General features: G+C 39.3%; 4 protein-coding genes across 4 annotated transcripts; 2 read left to right on the forward strand and 2 right to left on the reverse strand.

The window, feature by feature from the left end:
* Nucleotides 1–23: 23 nt before the first annotated feature.
* On the reverse strand, nucleotides 24–1,493 carry LOC117792035 (protein-L-isoaspartate(D-aspartate) O-methyltransferase). The gene is made up of 4 exons (XM_034631989.1): nucleotides 1,305–1,493; nucleotides 1,109–1,245; nucleotides 324–728; nucleotides 24–260 (listed from the first exon to the last, which is right to left on the reverse strand). Exons 1-4 carry the CDS (start codon nucleotides 1,357–1,359, stop codon nucleotides 177–179), a joined length of 681 nt encoding a protein of 226 aa, XP_034487880.1. The 5' UTR covers nucleotides 1,360–1,493; the 3' UTR covers nucleotides 24–176.
* Nucleotides 1,494–1,733: 240 nt separating this feature from the next.
* LOC117789857 (probable myosin light chain kinase DDB_G0279831) lies at nucleotides 1,734–13,774 on the forward strand. Its single transcript, XM_034629010.1, has 4 exons — nucleotides 1,734–2,258; nucleotides 11,106–12,583; nucleotides 12,702–12,959; nucleotides 13,025–13,774. Exons 2-4 carry the CDS (start codon nucleotides 11,111–11,113, stop codon nucleotides 13,151–13,153), a joined length of 1,860 nt encoding a protein of 619 aa, XP_034484901.1. The 5' UTR covers nucleotides 1,734–2,258; nucleotides 11,106–11,110; the 3' UTR covers nucleotides 13,154–13,774.
* Nucleotides 13,775–15,435: 1,661 nt separating this feature from the next.
* Nucleotides 15,436–18,027, forward strand: LOC117789858 (stabilizer of axonemal microtubules 1). The gene is made up of 4 exons (XM_034629011.1): nucleotides 15,436–15,635; nucleotides 15,690–16,695; nucleotides 17,139–17,601; nucleotides 17,671–18,027. The coding sequence occupies exons 2-4, from the start codon at nucleotides 15,733–15,735 to the stop codon at nucleotides 17,727–17,729; spliced, it is 1,485 nt and encodes a 494-aa protein (XP_034484902.1). The 5' UTR covers nucleotides 15,436–15,635; nucleotides 15,690–15,732; the 3' UTR covers nucleotides 17,730–18,027.
* Nucleotides 17,955–20,933, reverse strand: LOC117789854 (WD repeat-containing protein 3). Its single transcript, XM_034629008.1, has 2 exons — nucleotides 20,715–20,933; nucleotides 17,955–20,658 (listed from the first exon to the last, which is right to left on the reverse strand). Exons 1-2 carry the CDS (start codon nucleotides 20,870–20,872, stop codon nucleotides 18,036–18,038), a joined length of 2,781 nt encoding a protein of 926 aa, XP_034484899.1. The 5' UTR covers nucleotides 20,873–20,933; the 3' UTR covers nucleotides 17,955–18,035.
* Between the last annotated feature and the right edge of the window lie 327 nt (nucleotides 20,934–21,260).

A 21,260-nucleotide genomic window follows, 5' to 3' on the forward strand; every position in this document is an offset into this window, starting at 1 on the left:
TTTCAATAAAATGTAACTTAATTTAATACATAGAAAGAAGCACTTTAAATTCTTGATTTTGGGGATTTTGTCTTAACAATTAGATAAAACCAACGCTAATGATAATATATCCATAATTGGTAGAGAACAATACCAAGCAGCAGCACAGGGATCAATACTTTTGGCAGGTAATGCAGTCAAGACCGCAGATCCGTTAGAGGAACATACATGACTCCCATTAGACGTGTCATCTCCACTTTGCCGTTGGCATCCTTGTCGTACTGCAGTTATGATTGCGATTAATATAAAAACCTAAGCATATAGACTAGTTAAATGTCTAATACCTGCTGCATGTACTGTGTGCCACGCTCCGGGCCAACGGGAACAATTAGACGTCCTCCATTGGCCAGTTGATTTATTAATTCGGTGGGGGTATCGGGTGCAGCGGCACCTACATGGATGGCGTCATATGGCGCTAGAGCGGGATGTCCTTTCCGGCCATCTCCCTCAACGATGATCATAGTTCCCGACTCTAGCATACAACGATCATCAGAGTTCAGATTTTCCTTGCTCAATTCTACCAACGTCTTTTGGTGCTCAATCCCTACGATTCGAGTGTTGGCATTTTCGCCTTTTGCCGTTATGTACCGATAAAAGCAGGCTGTTAGATATCCAGAACCTGAACCTACGTCCAGTACATGGGCACCAGGCTTCAATTTATCTCGCAGATATTCCAAAGCAAAGGCGTGCTTAATGAAAACAATAAAAAAAGGTTATTTTTAGCACGCCGAAGATTTGATACCCTTGCAGAGGCTGGTATTAAATTTCAGATCGATCGTTCGTATGAAATAGGTATTATAGAATGTTCAGCATGTATGAGACCATACCAAATACATAATCTTAAAAATTGTTAAAGATATCTGAACCAACAAATCGTCGTTTTATACTAAAATTTAATTTGCGACTGATCGTTTTAATGGCAGCTGTATACTAAAGTGATATATACTTTATGAGGTCTGCCACGCCTCATATAATGCGTTACACATTTTGTAAAAAATGTTGATACCCTCTGCAAGGATATAAAATATATTCATTGAAATTGTTTATTTGGGAGCGGGGTTAAAATTACCATATGAGGTGCACTGATAGTTACCCCACCGCCGATTGGTTGCGGTGCATCCATATATGGATTACGAGGACAGTAGTATTTACGATCTGTGGCAATCATTGCATTTGCCACAGCTTCTGTTGCAATGACGCCGTAATCTATTTAAAATAGATATACAAATGTATATAACAAATAACTGCACTTGCTCGACGCTTACCTCGTAGTTGACGAATTAGATCTGCATTATTTGCACCCACGGATCGCCAGGCCATGCTGTATGAACGCAATAATAGGCCTAGCCTAAGTATATTAGCGATATTGAAATTTTTCAGCTTCGTGATTGCTTTTGTTTGGAATTTGTGGTCTTTGTTATTATTGGTGTTGTTGCTTGTAGTAGCCTGTAAAACAGCTGGCGAAAAGTGTTGCCAAACCTAACACATCTTTAAATGAAATTGTGATAACATAAATCGAATTTTTGAACACGGCTTATTAAGATATTTAAATAACAAATTTCGAAATTAACTAAATAGATATCAGTTTGTCTTCCATTTAATCAAGAATATCATTAAATAATAAACATGTATGCCATATCATAAGTATCGATAGCGTTAGACTTCTTAGTATCGATATAATTTAATAATTGGCAATGACATCTCTTGCGAAGTGACACAACTCTGGCAGCTGTCGAACGGAAAACGCAGCAAAAGTCGCGGCGCAGTAAAAAAAATAGAAATCGAAATTTATTGTACAGAGATACAATACAAATAAAAAGTATTTACTTCACTGCAAGCATATAAAAAATACGTAATTGTTCTTGCTGGGTTGTGTAAAGTGAAGAATATATATTTTAGCCGTTGATTGCAGCAGCTGCAAACTATAGCACTGCATTTTGCAGCTGCCTTTTTCCGCGTTGTTTTATTGTTGTGTTGTGTGTGACACACGCACACCAATATCTAGTGGCTAGTTTGGAGAGCGCGCGCGGCAAAAAAAGTAGCGAACTATTGTGTTGAAGTGTGCGTGCGTGTGTGTGTCGGAGTATTAGTCATTTTAGCCTGGCCTGGTCGTTGGTCTTGGCTTTTGTTTGCTAACCCGTAACATTTGGAGCGCATCAGCAACACCAAAGCAACAGAAACAACATCTACAAAAGTCGTTACGGCAAAATCAGCAAAAGGTTAGTTACCATACCGTTATCATTAATTTTAATTGCCAATTCATTTAGGTGGTTCTAGTGCTAATAAAAACCTTTAAATGCTGTCTGCGCAATTAGCAGCTCAATAGCTGTTAACTTGGCTAATGCCAAAACATATTTCCATTAATTGTGCGGCCTTTTTACTTGCCTTTTGACTGCCAAGCAAGGTCGCTATTGTAAAATATATGTACAAGTATTTTTGTATATTTAATATTTATTGTACGCTTAGTAAGCATGTATTGTATTTAAGGTATTGTACAATAATAATATGTGTGTACATACATTGCATAATTCGTTGTGCTACGTCAGTGGCGTCTATTTGTTGTGGCTTAGTTGAAATATGTACAAATATGTATTTGAGTTTGTGATAAAAAGTATTGTTAAATGTGACCGCATATGCGTAAGTGTGTTTGTGTTTGTGTGTCGCCATATGTTGACCACTTTGACAGGACTTGAGTTGACACTGGTTCCTGGTTCCATTTCCACTCTGTCAAGCATTTCGTTTTCATTCTGTCGCTTTCAGTGGCAGCAGGTGTTGCATGCTTGTAACCCTGCTTCCGTCTGTTGCATTCACTTTCCAATTCACTGAGTTTGCTACACATGTACGTGTATGTTGCATGCTGCCACTGCCGCTGCCTTGAGGCAACTCCGGGTCCAAGCCGAAGTCTCTTTTGGTGGCCGGCATTATTGATAAGTGTTCTTCTTTAAAGGGTTTGTGTGTAATTATTAAGCAATGCCTTCAAGTTTTTGATAGCGTCGCGTTGTACAAAACAGGAAGCGACAAGTGTACATATGTATATATGTATGTACAATAAGTAAAAACAAAAGCACATGAGAAAATTTATCAAGAAATAAACAGCACGTTTTGCACTGCCAATCTTTTCTCTTTTCTAATAATGAAGATAAATAGAATATGCAACAACCACAACATTATTAATTATATGCTAATTATAAAGATTGCTATGATAAATTTGAATATATTGATTACGTTCATTTACTGATATATAATAATGATCTTTTATCAATTTAATGAAACACTTTAAAAGTACATATAAGTATGTGCATGTATGTATTAAGCTTTCTGTTCAACTTTGACCTAGATTTGAACAATATGCAACATGCTTTGCAACGCATGAATGCGAACGTAGAATTCAACTCTATGATGAATACCCATTAATTTGTCTCTCTGTCTGCCAGCGTATGTACAATGTACATATGTATAATGTATACATATGTATGTAGGTAAATATGCAGTTGCGTTGATTTATTATAACAGAACGTGCGGTTTAAGCAAATAAGGTTTAGCTTTTATCTCTCTTTTCGTTCTAAACTACCTGACGCTATTTAACAAATGGTACGCCAAAGAGAAAAAGTCTAAGTGGAATACCAAATATAATAAAATGAGTGAAAACTGTTATACACAGCAAGTTACCACATAAAAATTTGTGAAATTTAATTAAGTTTATTAAAATAGCAACTAACTTTTAATATTAAAGTAATGAACTTAAAATTAAATAATTACTAATCCAATTTAAAATAAATAGTAAATGGCTATATTTTTTAATTCTATTTTTATTCAATGAATCTTTCATTCTTTTATATTCACTGTTGTTTCATGTATAACCAGTTCTGATGTTTTTTGTTTCTTATTTTATCTCTTCTGCTTTTACTGTTTTGTGACCAGAGTAAGTCACACTGATTACTTCATTTGCTTCACACGCCTTCGCATAACGATCGCAGACTATTTTTTATGGATTTTCATTTCCATTCGTTTTCGCATTCAAATGTGTAGTTTACTCGGGCTTAGGCAAGAGATCTAAGAGTGATTTTTAGCGAAAAATTGAGGTTTAAAACTTAAATTTTTAAAAATTTGCAAAAGGGGGAGTCTTCGCATTAAATTTTTTATAAAAAGACAAGTTCTTAGTTCTACACCATTTACTTCTTCAGTCTTTCTCTTTACTTTATTCTTTGAAAAGTTCCCAAGCCATATTAATTATTTTTTTAGGTTCTTCTCAAAGACCTTAACCTAAAACACAAACAATGCACATTATTGTCCGACCCATAGCTCTGTTTCCCTTACTTCCTTATCCCCATCTCCGAACTGAGTGAACGTTTAATGTAAATTGAATGGACTTCTTGCTGTCTTTAATAATTTAAATATCATTAAGTAATTTGCGTGTTCTTCTGGGCACGTTCTCTAGAGTCTGCTTCCTACTTATAGTATAATTTGGCAAGTTCAACGTCAGATTTGAAATTAAGGCGTTTCTTTATGTTAACTGTAGTACATATACACATATACTATATGTATGTATGTATAAATGTATGTAAGTTCATTAAATTCTTTATTTGTGGCAATAAATTCAATTTAACTCGGAGACGTTTTTGATGGCGCTTCGAATGGCGTTTCAATTAAGTATCATATAATAGATATATTTACATATACTATATATATATTTACCAGGGAATAACACCGTAACCGGTACCGGAACCGTTAACGGAAACTAACCGTTTCATTTTTAGTACCGGAACTGAAACCGTAACTGAAATTAATTATCTTTCAAGAACCGAAAACCGAAACGCTTGTGGTCAAGTTGCTAAGTCAAAGACTTCAACCATCATAGCCATGGTTCCACGTTAATGGTAAGGGTCCCCCCTTTAAAATTTTGGAAATTCAAAATTTTAAAACTCAAGTTATCATTTTTAATCAACTCCTTATAGCGGTATTAGTATAAAACAACACTATAAATTTGATTCTGAGACGTTTCATTTTTTTGTAAAAAATCATGGGAAATCGGACAAAAATTTTGACTTGTAAAGATGCTAAGTCAAAAATTTGACTAACTTCAAACTTTCATAACTTTGTAAAAACTTAACCGATTTTGAAGCGGAATGTCATTTTGATCATGGCTTGGCCTCTTAATTCCTTCTGCATTTAAAGTTAATTAGTTTCGTAAAAAAAAAATTTTCCTCTAGATATGGGTTTAGATTTGAATACCATAGGGTCCCCCCTTTGATATTTTGAAAATTCAAAATTTTAAATCTCAAGTTTTCACTTTTAATCAACTCCTTATAGCGTTATTAGTATAAAACAACACTTTAAATTTGATTCTGATACGTTTCATTTTTTTGTAAAAAATCATGGTAAATCGGACAAAAATTTTGACTTGTAGAGATGCTAAGTCAAAGATTTAACTAACTTCAAACTCTCATAACTTTGTAAAAATTTAACCGATTTTGAAGCGGAATGTCATTTTGATCATGGTTTGGCCTCTTAATTTATTCTGCATTCAAATTTTGTTCATTTAGAAAAATTTTTAATTTTTCGTCTATCGAAATTTTAAAAATTCAAAATTATAAATCTTAAGTTTTTACTTTTAATCAACTCCTAATATCGTAATTAGTATAAACCGGCACTTTAAAATTGATTCTGAGGCCCTTAATTTTCTTGTAAAAAATCATCATCATCAAAATTAAGAAATATTTTGACTTGTAAAGTTGCTAGATCAGAGGCCTTAGCAACTTATAACCAAAAGAAAAAAACTGAAATAGAACCTTTTACCGAAATAATTGTTTCGGAACGTACCGAAACCGAAAAATAGCTATGAAGAATAATATAAAATATTAAAAAAATGTTTTAGTTACGTTTGTTAAATTGGAACATAAAAGTATTTTGAATATATTTCTTGTGTTTCATTGAAGACAAACTTTAGATCCCTTCGGCTCGGACTATTTATCATATGTGTACCTAATAATTCCAGATTGAAATACTTTATTTTGTTTGATACCTCGGCTAAACTGATCATATACTGGTTATATTATGTGCAATATAAATCGGGTTACAATATTTCGTAAAGATGGTCATATTAGTTATCTGTTGAATAATGAAAGCGAATTTAATTGGAGATTAGATTAGATTATTAGCTAAAACCAATAGCAAGAGTATTGATCTAAGTAGCAGTAATAGTATTGTTGTTATTTATTCGATTATTTTCTGCAATGGTTTTTAATTTTACTTTTTAACGAATAAAAATAAAATCTCAAGGTCATCTATGTTTGTTTTATTGTTGTTGTTTGTGTTTTGGGTTTGCCAATTGATGAAATGTCGAACAGTGCCAACAGCAAACGAACAATTAATAAAAATAAAAAATAGAGCATAGAAAATTGCTCTTTGAAAAAGCGGCGTATAGTTAATAAATTATTTGCTTAAGAGTCCATTTGTGATAATGTTTATGAACTCTTTTATAAGTGTACTCTAAGAGTGTGTGCATACATATGTATTTATGTATGTATGCATGCATGCCTCTTGTCAACAGTCGGAGGAGTGAGCGACCTACACGTATTTGCTCTTACTTTGCTATCATTTGTGTGATGCTTTGTACAAGTCACACACACTTACAAACACACATATACAACAAGTTTCAAAGCTGGACAGAAAAATAAAAAAATAAACACTTTCTTTTGTTCAAATGTGTTCTGTTGCTTTTTTTAACAAGAGCTTTGAAAGCGCGTGGTCAAGTTTTATGAGTACTTAAGTAAAAGTTGTCTCTATTTACGACATACATATGTGTGTTTTATAAAGCAACAAGAAACTAAATGTAATTTATCTACGCAAAATGTTATGCAAAAAAGTGCATATAATATTTTTTAATGAAAGAACTTTTGCAAAGATATATATAATAGGCATATAACAGAAAGATAAACCATTTACAATATCACTTTTTCCTAGTTGTTCAGCTTCAACCGGTTGTCGCCGGCAATAGTTTTATTAAAACCGGGAATAATACCCCCATTTACATATATTTATATAGTGTAACCCGTGTTTTACAGTGCATATCTTTGTGACGATAGCATTATAACAAACCTAGTCGTGACCTTAGCAGTGCATTAAGTTGTACAACACTTTGCATACACATACACATAAACATACATAGTCACGTGATATGTATGTATGTACACATGTGTTTAGGTTAACAAGGGCGACAATTCTACGGTCGTTAGTTTAGGTATTACAAGGCTTACCATGTCATCCGTATTGTTACTAATTTCTTAATAACATTATTCAGTTTTAATTGACAAAACTTGTTAAAAACATAAAGTAGCATGCGAATTGATTGTTTTCAAAATTTCAAAGTTCAAATACTTTATTTATATAAATTAGTTATTTTTAAAGTGTATTTAAAAAGTGAATATGTCTCTAACTTTTTGCATAAATGTTAATATATTTTGAGCTAAGCATTCATTTATTAAGATGACATCATTTTAAGCCATATTAAAAATGAAACTAACTATTAACGAGCTGATGTGACAAAAAATAAAAACCGGAAGCTATTTATCAAATTAAAACTTAGATAGACAATTAAAAAGTTCTTAGCTACATACTGAACGATAAGTAAACTTATGGGCTTTTGTTAGTATACTTTGTAGAAATTGAAATTTTTCACATATAGATTAACAACATGGGAAAACTTTTATAGATATGACAAGTTGGTGGAATGAGGCAACTTTATCAGAAGAATATAGAATGGGAAATATTTCTTCCCAAATGATTATAATGATGTTCAGTGTTTATAGCTATTTTATCTATACATGAATTCGGAATTGACACGTTTACACTAAAAATAGTTCTTCACCTAAACTCTCTACACTTTCCCCTCTTATTTCTAATCACATAATGTCTATAATGGATTGAAGGCAACAATTTGAGCTTCTCTGCAATTGACGTAAAAGCTATCATTGTTGTTGTTGTTGGATTACACTTGGCAGCAAAGCGAAAACGAATGTGATAATTGCATCTGTTGTGAGTCGATATGTGTGTATACAGATGTGTGTAGGGTATACATGGGGTATATATGCACATAGGGTGCAAGTTAAGTGAAACACATTGATTTTAATTAGCAGGAAAAGCCCAAAATTATAATGCACTTGCAACAAATTTAACTTAAATGGAAAGCAAAAAGTAAACTTTCATACACATACAACATATGTACTAGGTAGGTATTCACATACCCTTCAGAGGTGACTTTAATTAAATGTGTTCTGCTAGTTCTGTAAGTGCTCAATGATGTTTTGTCGAGGGAAAAATGCCGTTCTTCACGGTAAACAAACTATCGAATTTAGTGTTCATAAATTCCCTGCAAATTGGGGTATATAAACTGCAAATTCAGTTTGAGTGTACTCATAGTTTTTAAATTTTAATATAACAATATTATGAGATTCATTTAACGTTCCCTAAAAACACTCCTGGATGGATAAAAAATATTAAAGTTACAGAAATTTTGATTGTATTTAAAAAATTGCTTGGCATCGAAACATTTTTAAATTTTTTTTTTTTGCTTTTATCTGTTGTATATTGTGTAAATCTAATATAAACGGCATTTTTTCTAGAGTTTTTAGATCCATCGCAAAATTAACATGAATTTCGCATGCAATATGTGACTAAATAAATTTTCGGTTCACTTTTGTTTACGCTTCGAAATGAAAGTTTTTGAAACTTTTGGACCGTAAATAGAAGAAGGAAACCAATACACTTGCAAAAACTATTGTGTATACATAGATATATTATACAGTTGATTCTGTTGAGTTTTGAATACAAATTGCCAAAATGCTACTACATAATGAACCAATGAATCTATTGTTCTCTTTGAGATAATTTATTTAGAATTGAGATGTAGAATAGGTTCAATCATTATTATCATTTTGAACTAGGTTAATGTACATAGTTAAGCTAAAGATTTAAAAAATAGAACTGTTTGCTTCTTGCCTTCTTTATATCTTTATTAGACACTTTTCTTGTGTGTTTTTCCTAATTTCCATTCCACGTACATGTTTTATTTTAACATTGTAGCGCCATATGTCAAATTTCACACTGGCAGTCAAAATATTTGCTCATGTGGCATGCGTGGCATGTATAATCGTGGCATATGCAACAGTCAACAATAAAAAAAGTGGCACCAACAGTTTCCCAGCTAGCTTTGAATTCTCAACTTTGCCGCCAATTATCAAAAAGCTGCTTGACTAATATTAAATGTAGGACATAAGAATTTATCTAGATACATAATATATGAGTACATTTGAATAGAGATGTATTAATATTATATAGCTACAGATATCGTGGCGACTGGGCGGACAATTGTTTTGCCAATAATTTGCGTTGAAATTCGTTGGGAAATTCGTTGTGAGTTGACGCTATTGCTCCCAGCTGGAGGTCAATAGACATCATCAATATCATCATACGTATTTTAAATGAATGAATAGAATAGCAGAATTTATTTGCTGCGTAAAACATATATTAATGTATTTGTCTTTGATAAGAAAAACTTCTGTATGCCGGCTTTAATGGAGGCGCCTGAATATGATTTACAATACTGTTCTTGCTATTATTGTTGTTTTTTTCTTTTCATTAATGCAATCAGTCGTTCCGGGATGTGCCGTCCACCAAAATGTTTCGCGTAATCGCCAACAATTTCATTGGACTTTTACACAGAATTGCATTCCACCCACATTTTTGGGTTTTTTTTCTTTTTTTTTTTATCAAAGTTGAATTTTCTGTCCATTGTTTATTTTTTTTTTGTGGGCGTCCACTTTGCATTAAGTAAATGACGTAAATTCCTGGTTATGTTTTGTTTTTAAAATACATTTTTTATTATTTTCTTTTCTGTTTTTATATTTCAACATTCTCTTGTGGATTGATCGATTTGCTTTTTACGTTTTAAAAAGTTTCTTGTTTGTTTTTTCCAGTTTTTGCATTGATGATAGATCGATTAAGCAATTTCAACTGTTTATTGTATATTAATCAGCTGCTGAGTTTAGTACAAGTGCAGACTTTAGTTTGTTGTGTTTTCCAAGTATACCGATCTCATTGATCGCAACATCAATTGTAAAATTATTGACAGTTGTCTAAGTAGTTCATTTTATTGTAAGAACTTAGCTTTTGTTTTGCCAGTGTATAAAGTGCTTTTATTCAGGTAACAAAGAACTTGAAAATACGTGTTTCTGTCTAAAATAACTTGTGTGTTTATTTAAATTTTTTTTGTGTAAAATACAATTAATACTGAATATATGCTTTTTCAAGTGAAAGATAAGCATACGAAATAAATTGACAATTGGAACAGTTCTAAAGTAAATTTTGCGTTCATTGAATTTCAAAATTTTGTTTATATATTTTCTTTCAAATTGGATACGTATTATTGAAATAAATTACAGTATTAGTTTCATCAGATTTCCCCAAACAAGTTTTTAGGTATTTCGTCCTTGGTTAGAGTAAAGATCTTTTAATTTTAAGCCTTGGAGAAAGCTTTCTAAGAAATAGGAAATCATGAAGTCTATGCAGTATAGTTTTATTATCAATAAACATTTTTTTGGTTAAATGTAAATATGTAGTTTTTTATTTAATAGCAAGGAAACAAAAATAAATTCTCAACTGTTTTTAGTGCTCACTTACTAAAGATTGATAAGTCTAAAAGTTTCTGAGCAATACCTTAAATTTTTGTGCTTTTTGTTTACTAAGCGCATACACACACGCATACACTTTCACCTACATGAAAGATAACCAAAAGAGAAGTAATTTAGAATTTTCAATTGAAAAAAAGTTTTAAATGTCGTATTTGGAATAATTATCAGATAAGTCTGGGTACACATCTGTGTGTTAGAGTATAAGCTAAGCCATGCCCACTCCCAGTCTTACGCCCACGTTCGTTCACACTAATTTCAAGTGGTTGTTATCTTTGTTATCAGTCTCAATGATAAGCGTCGTTTGTTTAGTTTTGAATGAAGTCACAGTTGAAGAGGAATCTTTATTCAGTCTTCTGATGTTCTCCCTTGCAATTGCAGGCAGGATGACCATACCATCGAGACCGGCGCCAGCACCGCCCGTGTCCCGGGGTCAAAGTGCAGCGGCGGGTGCGAACGCGAGTCTGGAGCAGCTGCGTCTGCAACTGCAGCAACAGCATCTGCAGCAGCAACAGGCAACGAATGGAGGATTACAAAAGCTGACCATCAAGTTGCCACCTCCGCCGAAGGGACCAATGCAGCAACAACAACAAAACGCGTTGCACAAACGCAACAATAACTTCTTTGAAGTGGATAACAACAGCACAACAACGGGATCAAGTATAACAAGAAAGTTTCCCCAAGCTCGTTATACGCCAGCAACGAATTGGAATGATTCACCATTCGATGGCGTTTCTTCCACGTCCAATGGCAACAATGGCAAGAAGATGCCGCCACCGCGACCGCCACCGCCAAAAGTGCAACTCAATGGACGCAAATTGGCAAGTCTGGCGAGTGGGAGTAGTGGTGGTGGTGCAAGTGCTGGAGGTAGTGGTGCTGGTGGCATCATTAGCAACATTTTCAACCGCAAAAAGTCAACGGCAAATGTGGCTGCTTCCAAGGCTGCAGCTCAAAGTCGCGTCTACGGTCTGAGCAGCGGTCAGATGTCCACAACATCATCATCATCATCATCAACGACAGCAGCGTCTGCAGCTGCAGCTGCCACATACGGCAGTGGCAACGTCTACGACTGGAATGCGGCATGGAATACAGCCACAACAACAACCACAACGACATCATCCTCGACAACGAAGACATCCTCGAGTGGCTATCAAAGGGGGGAGGCAGATGCCCAGCTGATCAGCTTCGATTCACCGCCATCGTCTCCAACGTTTACCCAGAAGTCAAACAGCGATTGCGTTAGCGTTGATAGCTTCAGCTCCGACAGCAATTTCAGCTCACCCAACAATGGCAGCGTCTCACAGCCGGAGAGCGGTTTCGAGGATGATTACACACGCTCACGGCCTGCCACCCAGAGTCCCCTGGTGGATCCTTGGGAAGCGGTGGACGGCGGCATCTATGGCGGTGGCGTTGATAGCTTTGGGGCGGCGCCAGTGCGTCAGATGCAACCACTGCAAACGCAAACGCGCAGCTCGGACAATCCACTGTGCAATGGCCGCAGTCTGTTGCCGCCTCCACAGTCGTTGACCATGCCCACCATCATCAAGCCGAAGATATCTCAGAAACCCAAGGCGCCCAAACCACCGCCATTTATTGGCCAGCCACCGATGTTCGCCTATGGCGCCAACACACCACCATCACCCCCCATGCCTCAGGTTCCAGCACCGTCACTTTTAGCCGCTGCCGCAGCGGGAGCAGCTCCCAAAAACAACATCTCGTTGCTGGACGTGATCTCGGGCAAAGTGGATGCATTGGCTCTAAGCAACGGCAGCTCGGGTTACGTGGAGGAGACACAGCCGCCATTTGCCATTGCGCTCTACGACTTCGATGGCGTCGAGGAGGGCGATCTGAGCTTTAGAGTAAGTGTAACTTCTAAATTTGGTTGTTGATTGATGATTCAGTTGTTCATAGAGTCGTGCAGTTACTGATTATAATTATTTATATGACATCCTTGTAATTTTTAATTTATATTAACAGGAAGGCGAGAGAATCTATTTGCTGGAGCAGCCCACTGAAGAATGGTTCCGTGGACGCACGCGTTCTGGCTGTGAGGGTCTGTTTCCGGTTAATTATGTGGAAGTCAAGGTGCCATTGGGAGGAGACAGTGCAGCAAGTGCGGCACAGTCACAACAACAACAGCAGCAGCAGCAACAACAACAACAAGTACAACAGTTGCACATGGCGCGTTGCTTGTACAATTTCCCCGGCGAGGTTGAAGGAGATTTGGCCTTGAGGGTAAGAATTGAATACTCAATGAATTATAAAACCAATCTTAATACGATTTTATTCTTAATCCACAGGAAAACGAGCTGGTCAATGTGCTATATCGCATCAATGAGGATTGGCTGTATGGCGAGGTTGATGGCAGACAGGGCCAGTTTCCGGCCAATTTCCTAGAGTATCAACCCGAAAATCTGCCCACTCTGTGAGGGCAAAGGAATATAGACATATATACAGATAATATCAGAAAGCAGGAGCAGGAATCAGCAAACTATATTTAACTATATTATTATACAAGGAATTCTATGTCAATAAGTGCTGAGCAGCAAATGTTGTTGGAACTGAACCATATTGTATTTCCCTCTTTTTGGTAAACCACAACACAAACACACACACACACAACAGATTTAATAATAAATATATTTACAAATATGATATTTGTTTGTTAAGTTAATTAGGAACTATTTTAACAAGACTATTTTATTACCGCCTTCAAAAATTGTTTATTTCCAATTGATTGTTAATGTAATTTAATTGTTTATAGCTGATTCTAAAGTATTCGATTATATTGATATTTTGATAAATGTTTATAAGAAATTTCCATTGCTTTTTTTTTGTTTAATTCGCTTAAGTTTAGTTATCTAGTTAGGCACATTAACCATTTCCAATTATTAATCTTATAAAACAATTTAATTATACAAATGTGTGTGCTATCTGAGAGAAATAACTAGCTTATAAGCTATAGGAACTAGTTAGATATCAGGCAAATCTATACATATGTCAAGCTACGATGAACTGAAATAAATGTAAAATGATTAAATAAAAAAAAACTATGAAAAATTGCAAACTTATCACAAATTGGTAGCCAAGTGCTGCTGCTGTGTTGTGATGAGGGAGAGAGAGAGATCTCTGTCTCTCTTTCTGATCAGCAACATGGTGGCAGAGCAGAGGCAATTAGTTTTGCCTAAGACCGACCATACGTGACCTTCATGGTCACATCCTGCCCGAGGTGCTACTGCTTGCAACTAAATATGGCGGATCTAGAGAGGACAACTCGATAAAACCCGCAAGCTCTGGTGTCAATCGTACCGTGCCAATGAGCCGCATGGCAGCTGCGTGATTGCTGTCTTTGAACGGTGACCTCCGGATACCTGGCGTCCTCCGGCTGTAATCTCAACCGCCTTGCCGTGATACCGGGGGCTATATCACGGTCGACCTACCCGACCCCTACACTCGTGGGAATCCAAATCAAATGAATACAAGCAATCAACAAACAACAAATAATGATGAAAACAAGAACAATGATGTAGTACCGGCTCGACTTTGTGGTGCGGCCAAAAAGCGCTATCACTTTCTGCTCAGAAGAGGGTTGTCCAAGGCTGAGGCAAGGCTGCAAGCATTGAAGCCAATTAATCCGCCCAAAAAGAAGCGCGACTCCTGCTCCTCCTTAGACAGCTCGCGGGGACAAGCTCCAACAGAAGCCGCTCCCTTACCTGCCTCACCACATTTCGAGAGATTGTCAGTTCAAGCCCGACTCGGAGCACCGGTGAACAGAGTGCCTTCTGTGCCCGTCGAGCACAGAACTGATGGGAACCACGGCGAAGAAAACGAGCAATGCCTCAATTTGGCAATTCTTCCTGGGGATTATCCGAGTGAATTGTGGAGTGTAGCCCAGTTGGAGGCAGTGCAGCAGAGTATTGTCGATCTCATACGGCGACAGGATGCAGACACCAAAAAACCAAAATTCTCCGGGTGTGTGTTCCGCAAGGGTTGGCTGTCAGTTAGCTGCAACGACATCTACACCGTCAACTGGCTGAGAGCCATGGACACCCGACTGCGGCCCTGGGAGGGCGCATCTCTGCAAGTTAAATCCGAATCCGATGTCCCATTCAAACGTGTCTTTGTGGGCATCTTTCCGTCACTGCAAACCAGCTCCGTTAAATATGCGCTGTGTCTTATCGATGAGCAGAATGAAGGACTCTCTGTTCCCGATTGGCGGATTATTTATCGTGGCCAGAAAGATCCCCACATGAAGCTTATCATATCGATTGATTCACATTCAGCCGAGGTGCTGCGGAAACGTGACTACCTTCTTAATTATGGCTTCAGCACTGTACGATTTCGACCTATGGGTATGGCCAAATAAAGTACTAATTCATAATAAAAATAGTCTATTGTTTTACTTTATGTAGTGTAGAGATTGCTTTCCTCAATCGGTTCAGGTGTGACAAAGTTGTGGGAATTAAAACTTTTTTGATAAATTGAATTTTGGAAAATCAGCAGATTTACACACAATAAGGGATTATTTATCAAAATCAGTTAAATTTATACCAAATGAAGACAGTTTTGAAAACAATCTAAAATAATTCATGTATTCTGTTACCATAATATAGTAAACATAATTCGATCTGAAGAATTTAAAAAATGAAATTTTTAGGTTGGCTGTGTCGTCGACTTCAAAAGAACTTTAGATTCTTTATGCCTGTTCGAGCTGTATTATCAGTACAATCTGTATATACTTCATCGTTGTATGTAAAAGCAAAATTTTTTATATTTCTTTCCAATTTTCGGATGTGTTAACTATACAACAATTTATTCTGAGCTCTGAGCAAACAAAATTATTTCCTTTAACAATTGCCAAGTCCTTTGAGAGTTCCAACACTGGGATTAAAAGTAAATTTGACTAAACAGGTAAGAGAATATAATGGAAACAGTATCTTATAAATATTCATATATGGGCTGTAGATTAAATAGGAAAACAGGACTTTATTTTGATTATTAGCTAAGGATGTCGGGCGATTGCAATGTATGTCCCACTTCGTGTGATCCTTGCCAGGCGCCCGTTGATTATCCACCATGTCCGGCTGGCGCCACTTGTCCGCCATGCGATTGTGGCGACTATTCCGGCTGTTGTTATCAGCAGCCACCACGTACTCTTCCCATAATTCCACAGTCTCATCTGATGAGATCGAATGCTCCACTTGATACGAATACAATTTATTCGCGTTCCTATTATGCGAACTGTGGTGATAATCTCCGCGCACGTCCAGTGCGTCCCTGTAATCACATCAGTGCCAACACGGCGCCCATGGAGAAGTGTACGGTTCAGAAGTTATCCTATATGCCGCCTTGTCCGGCTCAGCGCACAATGCCCATACTTCCGGCGGAGAGCGGGTTACGTTTCGAGGGTCCCATCTATGCAATGACCTCGCAGAAGCACGACTATGTGCCCAAGGGGAATGTGAAGCGGGCCCCCTGCCTGCCACATGTTGCCATCTGCACTTCAACAGCGCCCATGGAGCGTTGCACCATCCAGAAGTTGAGCTACATGCCAGTGGATGTTTGTCAGAATCCACCTCCCAAGTTGATGAAACAGGAATCCCATTACTGTAAGCCTGTTGGCCCAATGGAGCGTTGCTCCGTCCAGAAATTATCCTACATGCCGGTCTGTATTCCGCCCAAGGAGCCGATGCCGTGGGCCGACAAGGTGCGCTGTGTGCCGCCAAATTATCAGAATATCTGCACCACATACAATCTCAGCTATATGCCCAATTGCAATGCCGGACGCACTGCACCCATGCTCCCCATGAACACTCTGCGTTTTCTGGGCAACGATGCCGGTGCCGCCAGCACAGTCTACAAATTAAGTTATATGCCTGTGGATGCATCTCGAACTAAACCCATGCCCATCCTGCCGAGGGATACATTCCATCGCGCGACAGGACCACTCGAAAGATGCTCCGTACAGAAGGTGGGTAAAGTAGTAAATTGTAATCCCTGGTCCTTCATATTTAAACTAGCAAAAAAGATGTCGATCAAATAGTACATAGAATTACATTCGAGTTCTCCCCACAACAAAGGGGAGAAATATGGAAAGAAATGTAGTGTTGGAAAAAAGTTTGTTTCCAATTTTGATGCAGACTCAAATTGGGGATTCAGTTCAGGGTCAAAGGAAAGTAGAGAATATGGACAGTAACAAGGAAACATTTTTAAACAACAAACATTTTAATCTTCTCTACTAAATTTAAAATCGTTTGTCACAAAATTGGATATCAGAAATTTTGGGGCATTGTAAGACTTTAGTTCCTAGACTCTTACCTCGTCAAGAGGCATTTATTTTGAAAATCTCAAACTACACCCTTAGGAAAGTTATATTTATCTTATAGTTAAATGTTTCATAATTAATTTGTACAGCTCTCGTATCAACCCAATTGCACCGAGCGCACTCCTCCAATTCGTCCTATGGAGAACGGTCTTCGCTTCGATGGACCCATGTATGCGATGACCACACAGAAGCACGATTTTGTGCCCAAGCCGCATGTGAGACGTGCTCCCATCATGCCCCTGACTGCCTTTTGCCGTCCCAGCTGTGCAATGGAACGTTGCACCGTCAACAAGTTGTCCTATATGCCAGTGGATGTCACCTGTTTCCCACGTCCCGAGCCTGTCAAGCCACGCGAGGGCTTCTGTCGCAACAACGGGCCCATGGAGAACTGCACCACCTACAAGCTGAGCTACTTGCCCAACTGTGTGCAGCCCAAGGAGCCCTTGCCCTGGGCACGCTCTACAGCCTATTGTCGTCCCAGTGGACCCATCGAGAAGTGCACCATTCAGAAGCTCAGCTACGGGCCACCCGGTGCCTTTCAACGTTGTGGAGGTGAGTGTGATGGAGGATTAATCCAATGATTTCCATTATTTATGATGAAAACTGTGTAATCTTCGCCAGGTCCTTGCGGAACTGGACCTGCCGATGCTGGCTGTTATCCAAAGGCTGGCATTTGTTGATGTGGAAATACCTTTTGATTGCTCTCAAACAACTTGTTGTTCCTTCGTCCAATACTTGTTTTATATTAAGTGTTTCCAAATTCACAAGTTCATCGTGAACTTCACTCTGCATTTGTCCTATACACTCACCACACACTCACATATTCATTCACACACTCGTTGCAGTCTCCAAGGCACGCACACTAACGCATTTTATGTTCCTAACACACATACACATCAAGTTTCTGGCTAAAATTCCAATAACGTGTCTTATTATTGAAGATGATCTTGGTAAAATTAAAGTCTTACATTAAATACATGAATTCTCTATGCCATTTGTATTTGGATTCTCCGCTTGGTGGCTTGTCGTCGCTTCTTCTCGTTCTTTCTTCTGGTTTGGGTTGCCTCCCGGAACAGCTGAACTCCCTCGCGTTGCTCCACCTCCGTTTGCAGCAAGGATAAAGCATGAAGATTGTATCCCATCACATCACGCAGTTGTTGCACATCATGCTTGAGCAGATCCAGCAGCTTGACGAGCAGCGGCTTCATGGACTTGGATGCCGCAATGGGTTTCATGTGCACCTTGAACAGGAACACGGTGACGCGACAGAGCAGCTCCAGTTCGTCGGGACGTTGGGTGATCAAAGCCGGCAAGCGTTCCAGCAGCTCGCAGACAATGGAGAAGGGCAGCAGAAGCAGGGCCTCCTCCATGTCCGAGGAACGTATGCGCACAAGGGTCATGACCAAGAAGTCATTGGGATTCTTCACTTGCAAGGCCAACATCAATGGATGTGGTTCTGGCTTCTCTTCGGCGTCAAGCTCGAATTGCTTTGATATCTCCAGGCATTCCATGATGGATTCCGCAGCCTGTTCGGAGCCAACAGTTTTGCGCGAAGGCAGTTTCAAGCCTGGCAGCAATGGCACCGAGTTGTCCTCTCCAGTGGCCAGCTGCTCGTTCTCCAGCTGCTCACGTTCCTCCTCCTGCACATCCTTGAGCACAATCGTCTCCTCCGTGCGCTCGTACATCCTCAGCGTGCGATCTGATCCACAGCTGACCAAGTAGCGACCATTGGGAGACACGGACAGACAATGGGCTTCACCAATATGGCCTGGCAGTGTAAGAATCTTCTCGAAGGAGTCACCATCCCACTGCTTGACCTTGCCATCCTTGCCGCAGCTGAAGAACATGTGTGTCCTGGGTATGAACTGCAGTGACATCACCGAATCATCGTGTGCAAAGATGGAACGATGACAATCGCCAAAGTTAAGACCCCAAATCTTAATGTTGCGATCTGCGGAGCCGGTGGCAATCAATGTGGAGTCATAGGAGATGTCCAGACAGAGCACCGGCAGCTTGTGTCCATAAAGCGATAGATAGAACTTGAAAGTGTCCAGAAAGAAGACCTTCACGGTGGCATCCAGCAGACCCACGGCCAGGTACTTCATGTCCGGGCTGACGGCCACGCAGAGCACCGTCTCCTCCATCTTCAGCGTGTTCTTGTGCAGCAGCGAGAGCACTTTGGTCGATGCAGCACCTTCGCCCGCATCAATAAGCTCAAAAGTCCAGATCTTTACGGTGGTGTCACCGCTTCCCGTCACGCAACCCTTCTGATCCGGCAGCAGGGCAATGCTCCAGAGTTCGCCCTCATGTGCTGGGATCTTTTCCACAATATCCGCAGCGCCGACATCCACAATGAGCAGGCTGCCACTCTTCATGCCCAGCAGCACATATCGATCACCAGGAACGAAGCGTGAGCAAAGTATGTAATCAGTGGGAACTGTGCGCAGACATTGCATAGCATCCCGATCCCAAAACTTGAAGGAATCACCGGCACCAGAGCCAATGGCCAGGGAATCGTTGCTGAAGCACACGGAACGCACCTCCGACTGATGACCGAGCCTCGTTAGGGAACGCAGCACCTTGACACTGCTGTCCTCAGTTGTCGTGGCCTTGCGCGACTTTAAGGATGCCTCCAGGGAATACAGACACATACTATTGTTGGCCAGACTGACGAGCACACGGAGCTCTTTATTCTCACCCAGCAGCACATCGATGGATTTGATTTTCTGTTTGGTTTTTATGCTTTCCAATCGCTTGATCTCATCACTCAGTGACAACTCTTTGGACAGCTGCTCGTCATCCTGTTCCGGCGCTGCAGATTCCGCCTTCTTGCGAGCCTTCTTCAGGCGTTTCGCCAGACGATTCTTCGCCTCCTCGGCGGTGCAAATGTAAAAGTTCTCAATGAGATCGTTGGTGCCGTGACAGCTTAGCACACGCTCATTTGGATCGGCCACCAGGTTGACTGTGCGTCCTTTGCCAGCGCGTTGTATCGTTCCACAATTGCTGACACTCAGTGGACTTATTGTATCCTCGTCATCAATTGCCAGACCCTCGACGGCAGTTTCCAGCGTTTGTGCATCCGTATCACGTTTGCGAAGACGATAGACATTCATGCCGCTCTCTCCAGCGCCGGCAATCATCAGGTCATTTATAAATGCCAAGGCCCAGATTTCCGTGCGATTGTCGACAATCGTTTTGAAACAGAATTGTGTCTCCAGATTCCAAAACTTGATCTGTGTATCCTTGGAGCAGCTCACTACAATATCTTGCTCCACCAAACGTTGCAGGAAGTGGGCGTCTGTAATGGCAGCGTTGTGTCCACTAAGACGTTGTCGACCCGCCTGCTCCACCACATCCACAACGACCAGCTCGGTGTCCAGTCCTCCGCTCACCAGCCGCATACCATGAGCATCGTAGCGTAGAATGCTGACGGCATTCTTGTGCAGCGCCAGCGAACAAATGGCATCATAGTACGTCCTCGAACTCAGATCGAAGATTTGCACCACACCATCCGCATAGCCCACTGCAATATGCAGGTGATCCGGCGAGACCCGTAAGGCGGTGACTTCATGTTTCTCCCGACGCAGAGTCAGCTTGCGATCTCCCATTCTACAATTGTTTAAGGTTTATATTTGTTATATTATATTTAAATAGAGTGCACTTACCTCAAATCCCAAATGATCACATTCTCAGCTGCAGGTGCTGCGACAAAGCGTCCCTCGCTTTTATCGACAACGGCGAAATTAATATTGCTGCGACCAGATGCGATTATGTTGAAACTGTCTATGACACGGTACGCTAAATATTGTTTAGTTAAACCCATTTTAAATCATCGAAAATTAACTAAAAACAACTAAAGATTTAGCGCGCGCGTTGCACGTGTTTACAACTGTTTACACTGTTGCCAACTTGGCTATTTTATAGCTAGATCTGGCTATTTTCAGAGTTCGTTTGCAAAAAAACTGTTGCCAACTTGGCTATTTTATAGCTAGATCTGGCTATTTTCAGAGTTCGTTTGCAAGAAAAATTTAAAAATTGCTATTGACTGGCAATCTGTATATTTTAAATATGTATTCAGCTAAGTTTTGCTATTAATACTTTTAGAACAACTATGCAAAAGTGCCCACAATAACGAATGTTTTCCAGACAGAAACAGCTATTGTTCCCCCTAAACTTGGCAGCACTAGTGTGGAAGGCTGCCACCCGGTCCG

This window comes from Drosophila innubila (assembly GCF_004354385.1).
Source record: "Drosophila innubila isolate TH190305 chromosome 3R unlocalized genomic scaffold, UK_Dinn_1.0 2_E_3R, whole genome shotgun sequence".
Lineage (NCBI taxonomy): Eukaryota > Metazoa > Arthropoda > Insecta > Diptera > Drosophilidae > Drosophila > Drosophila innubila.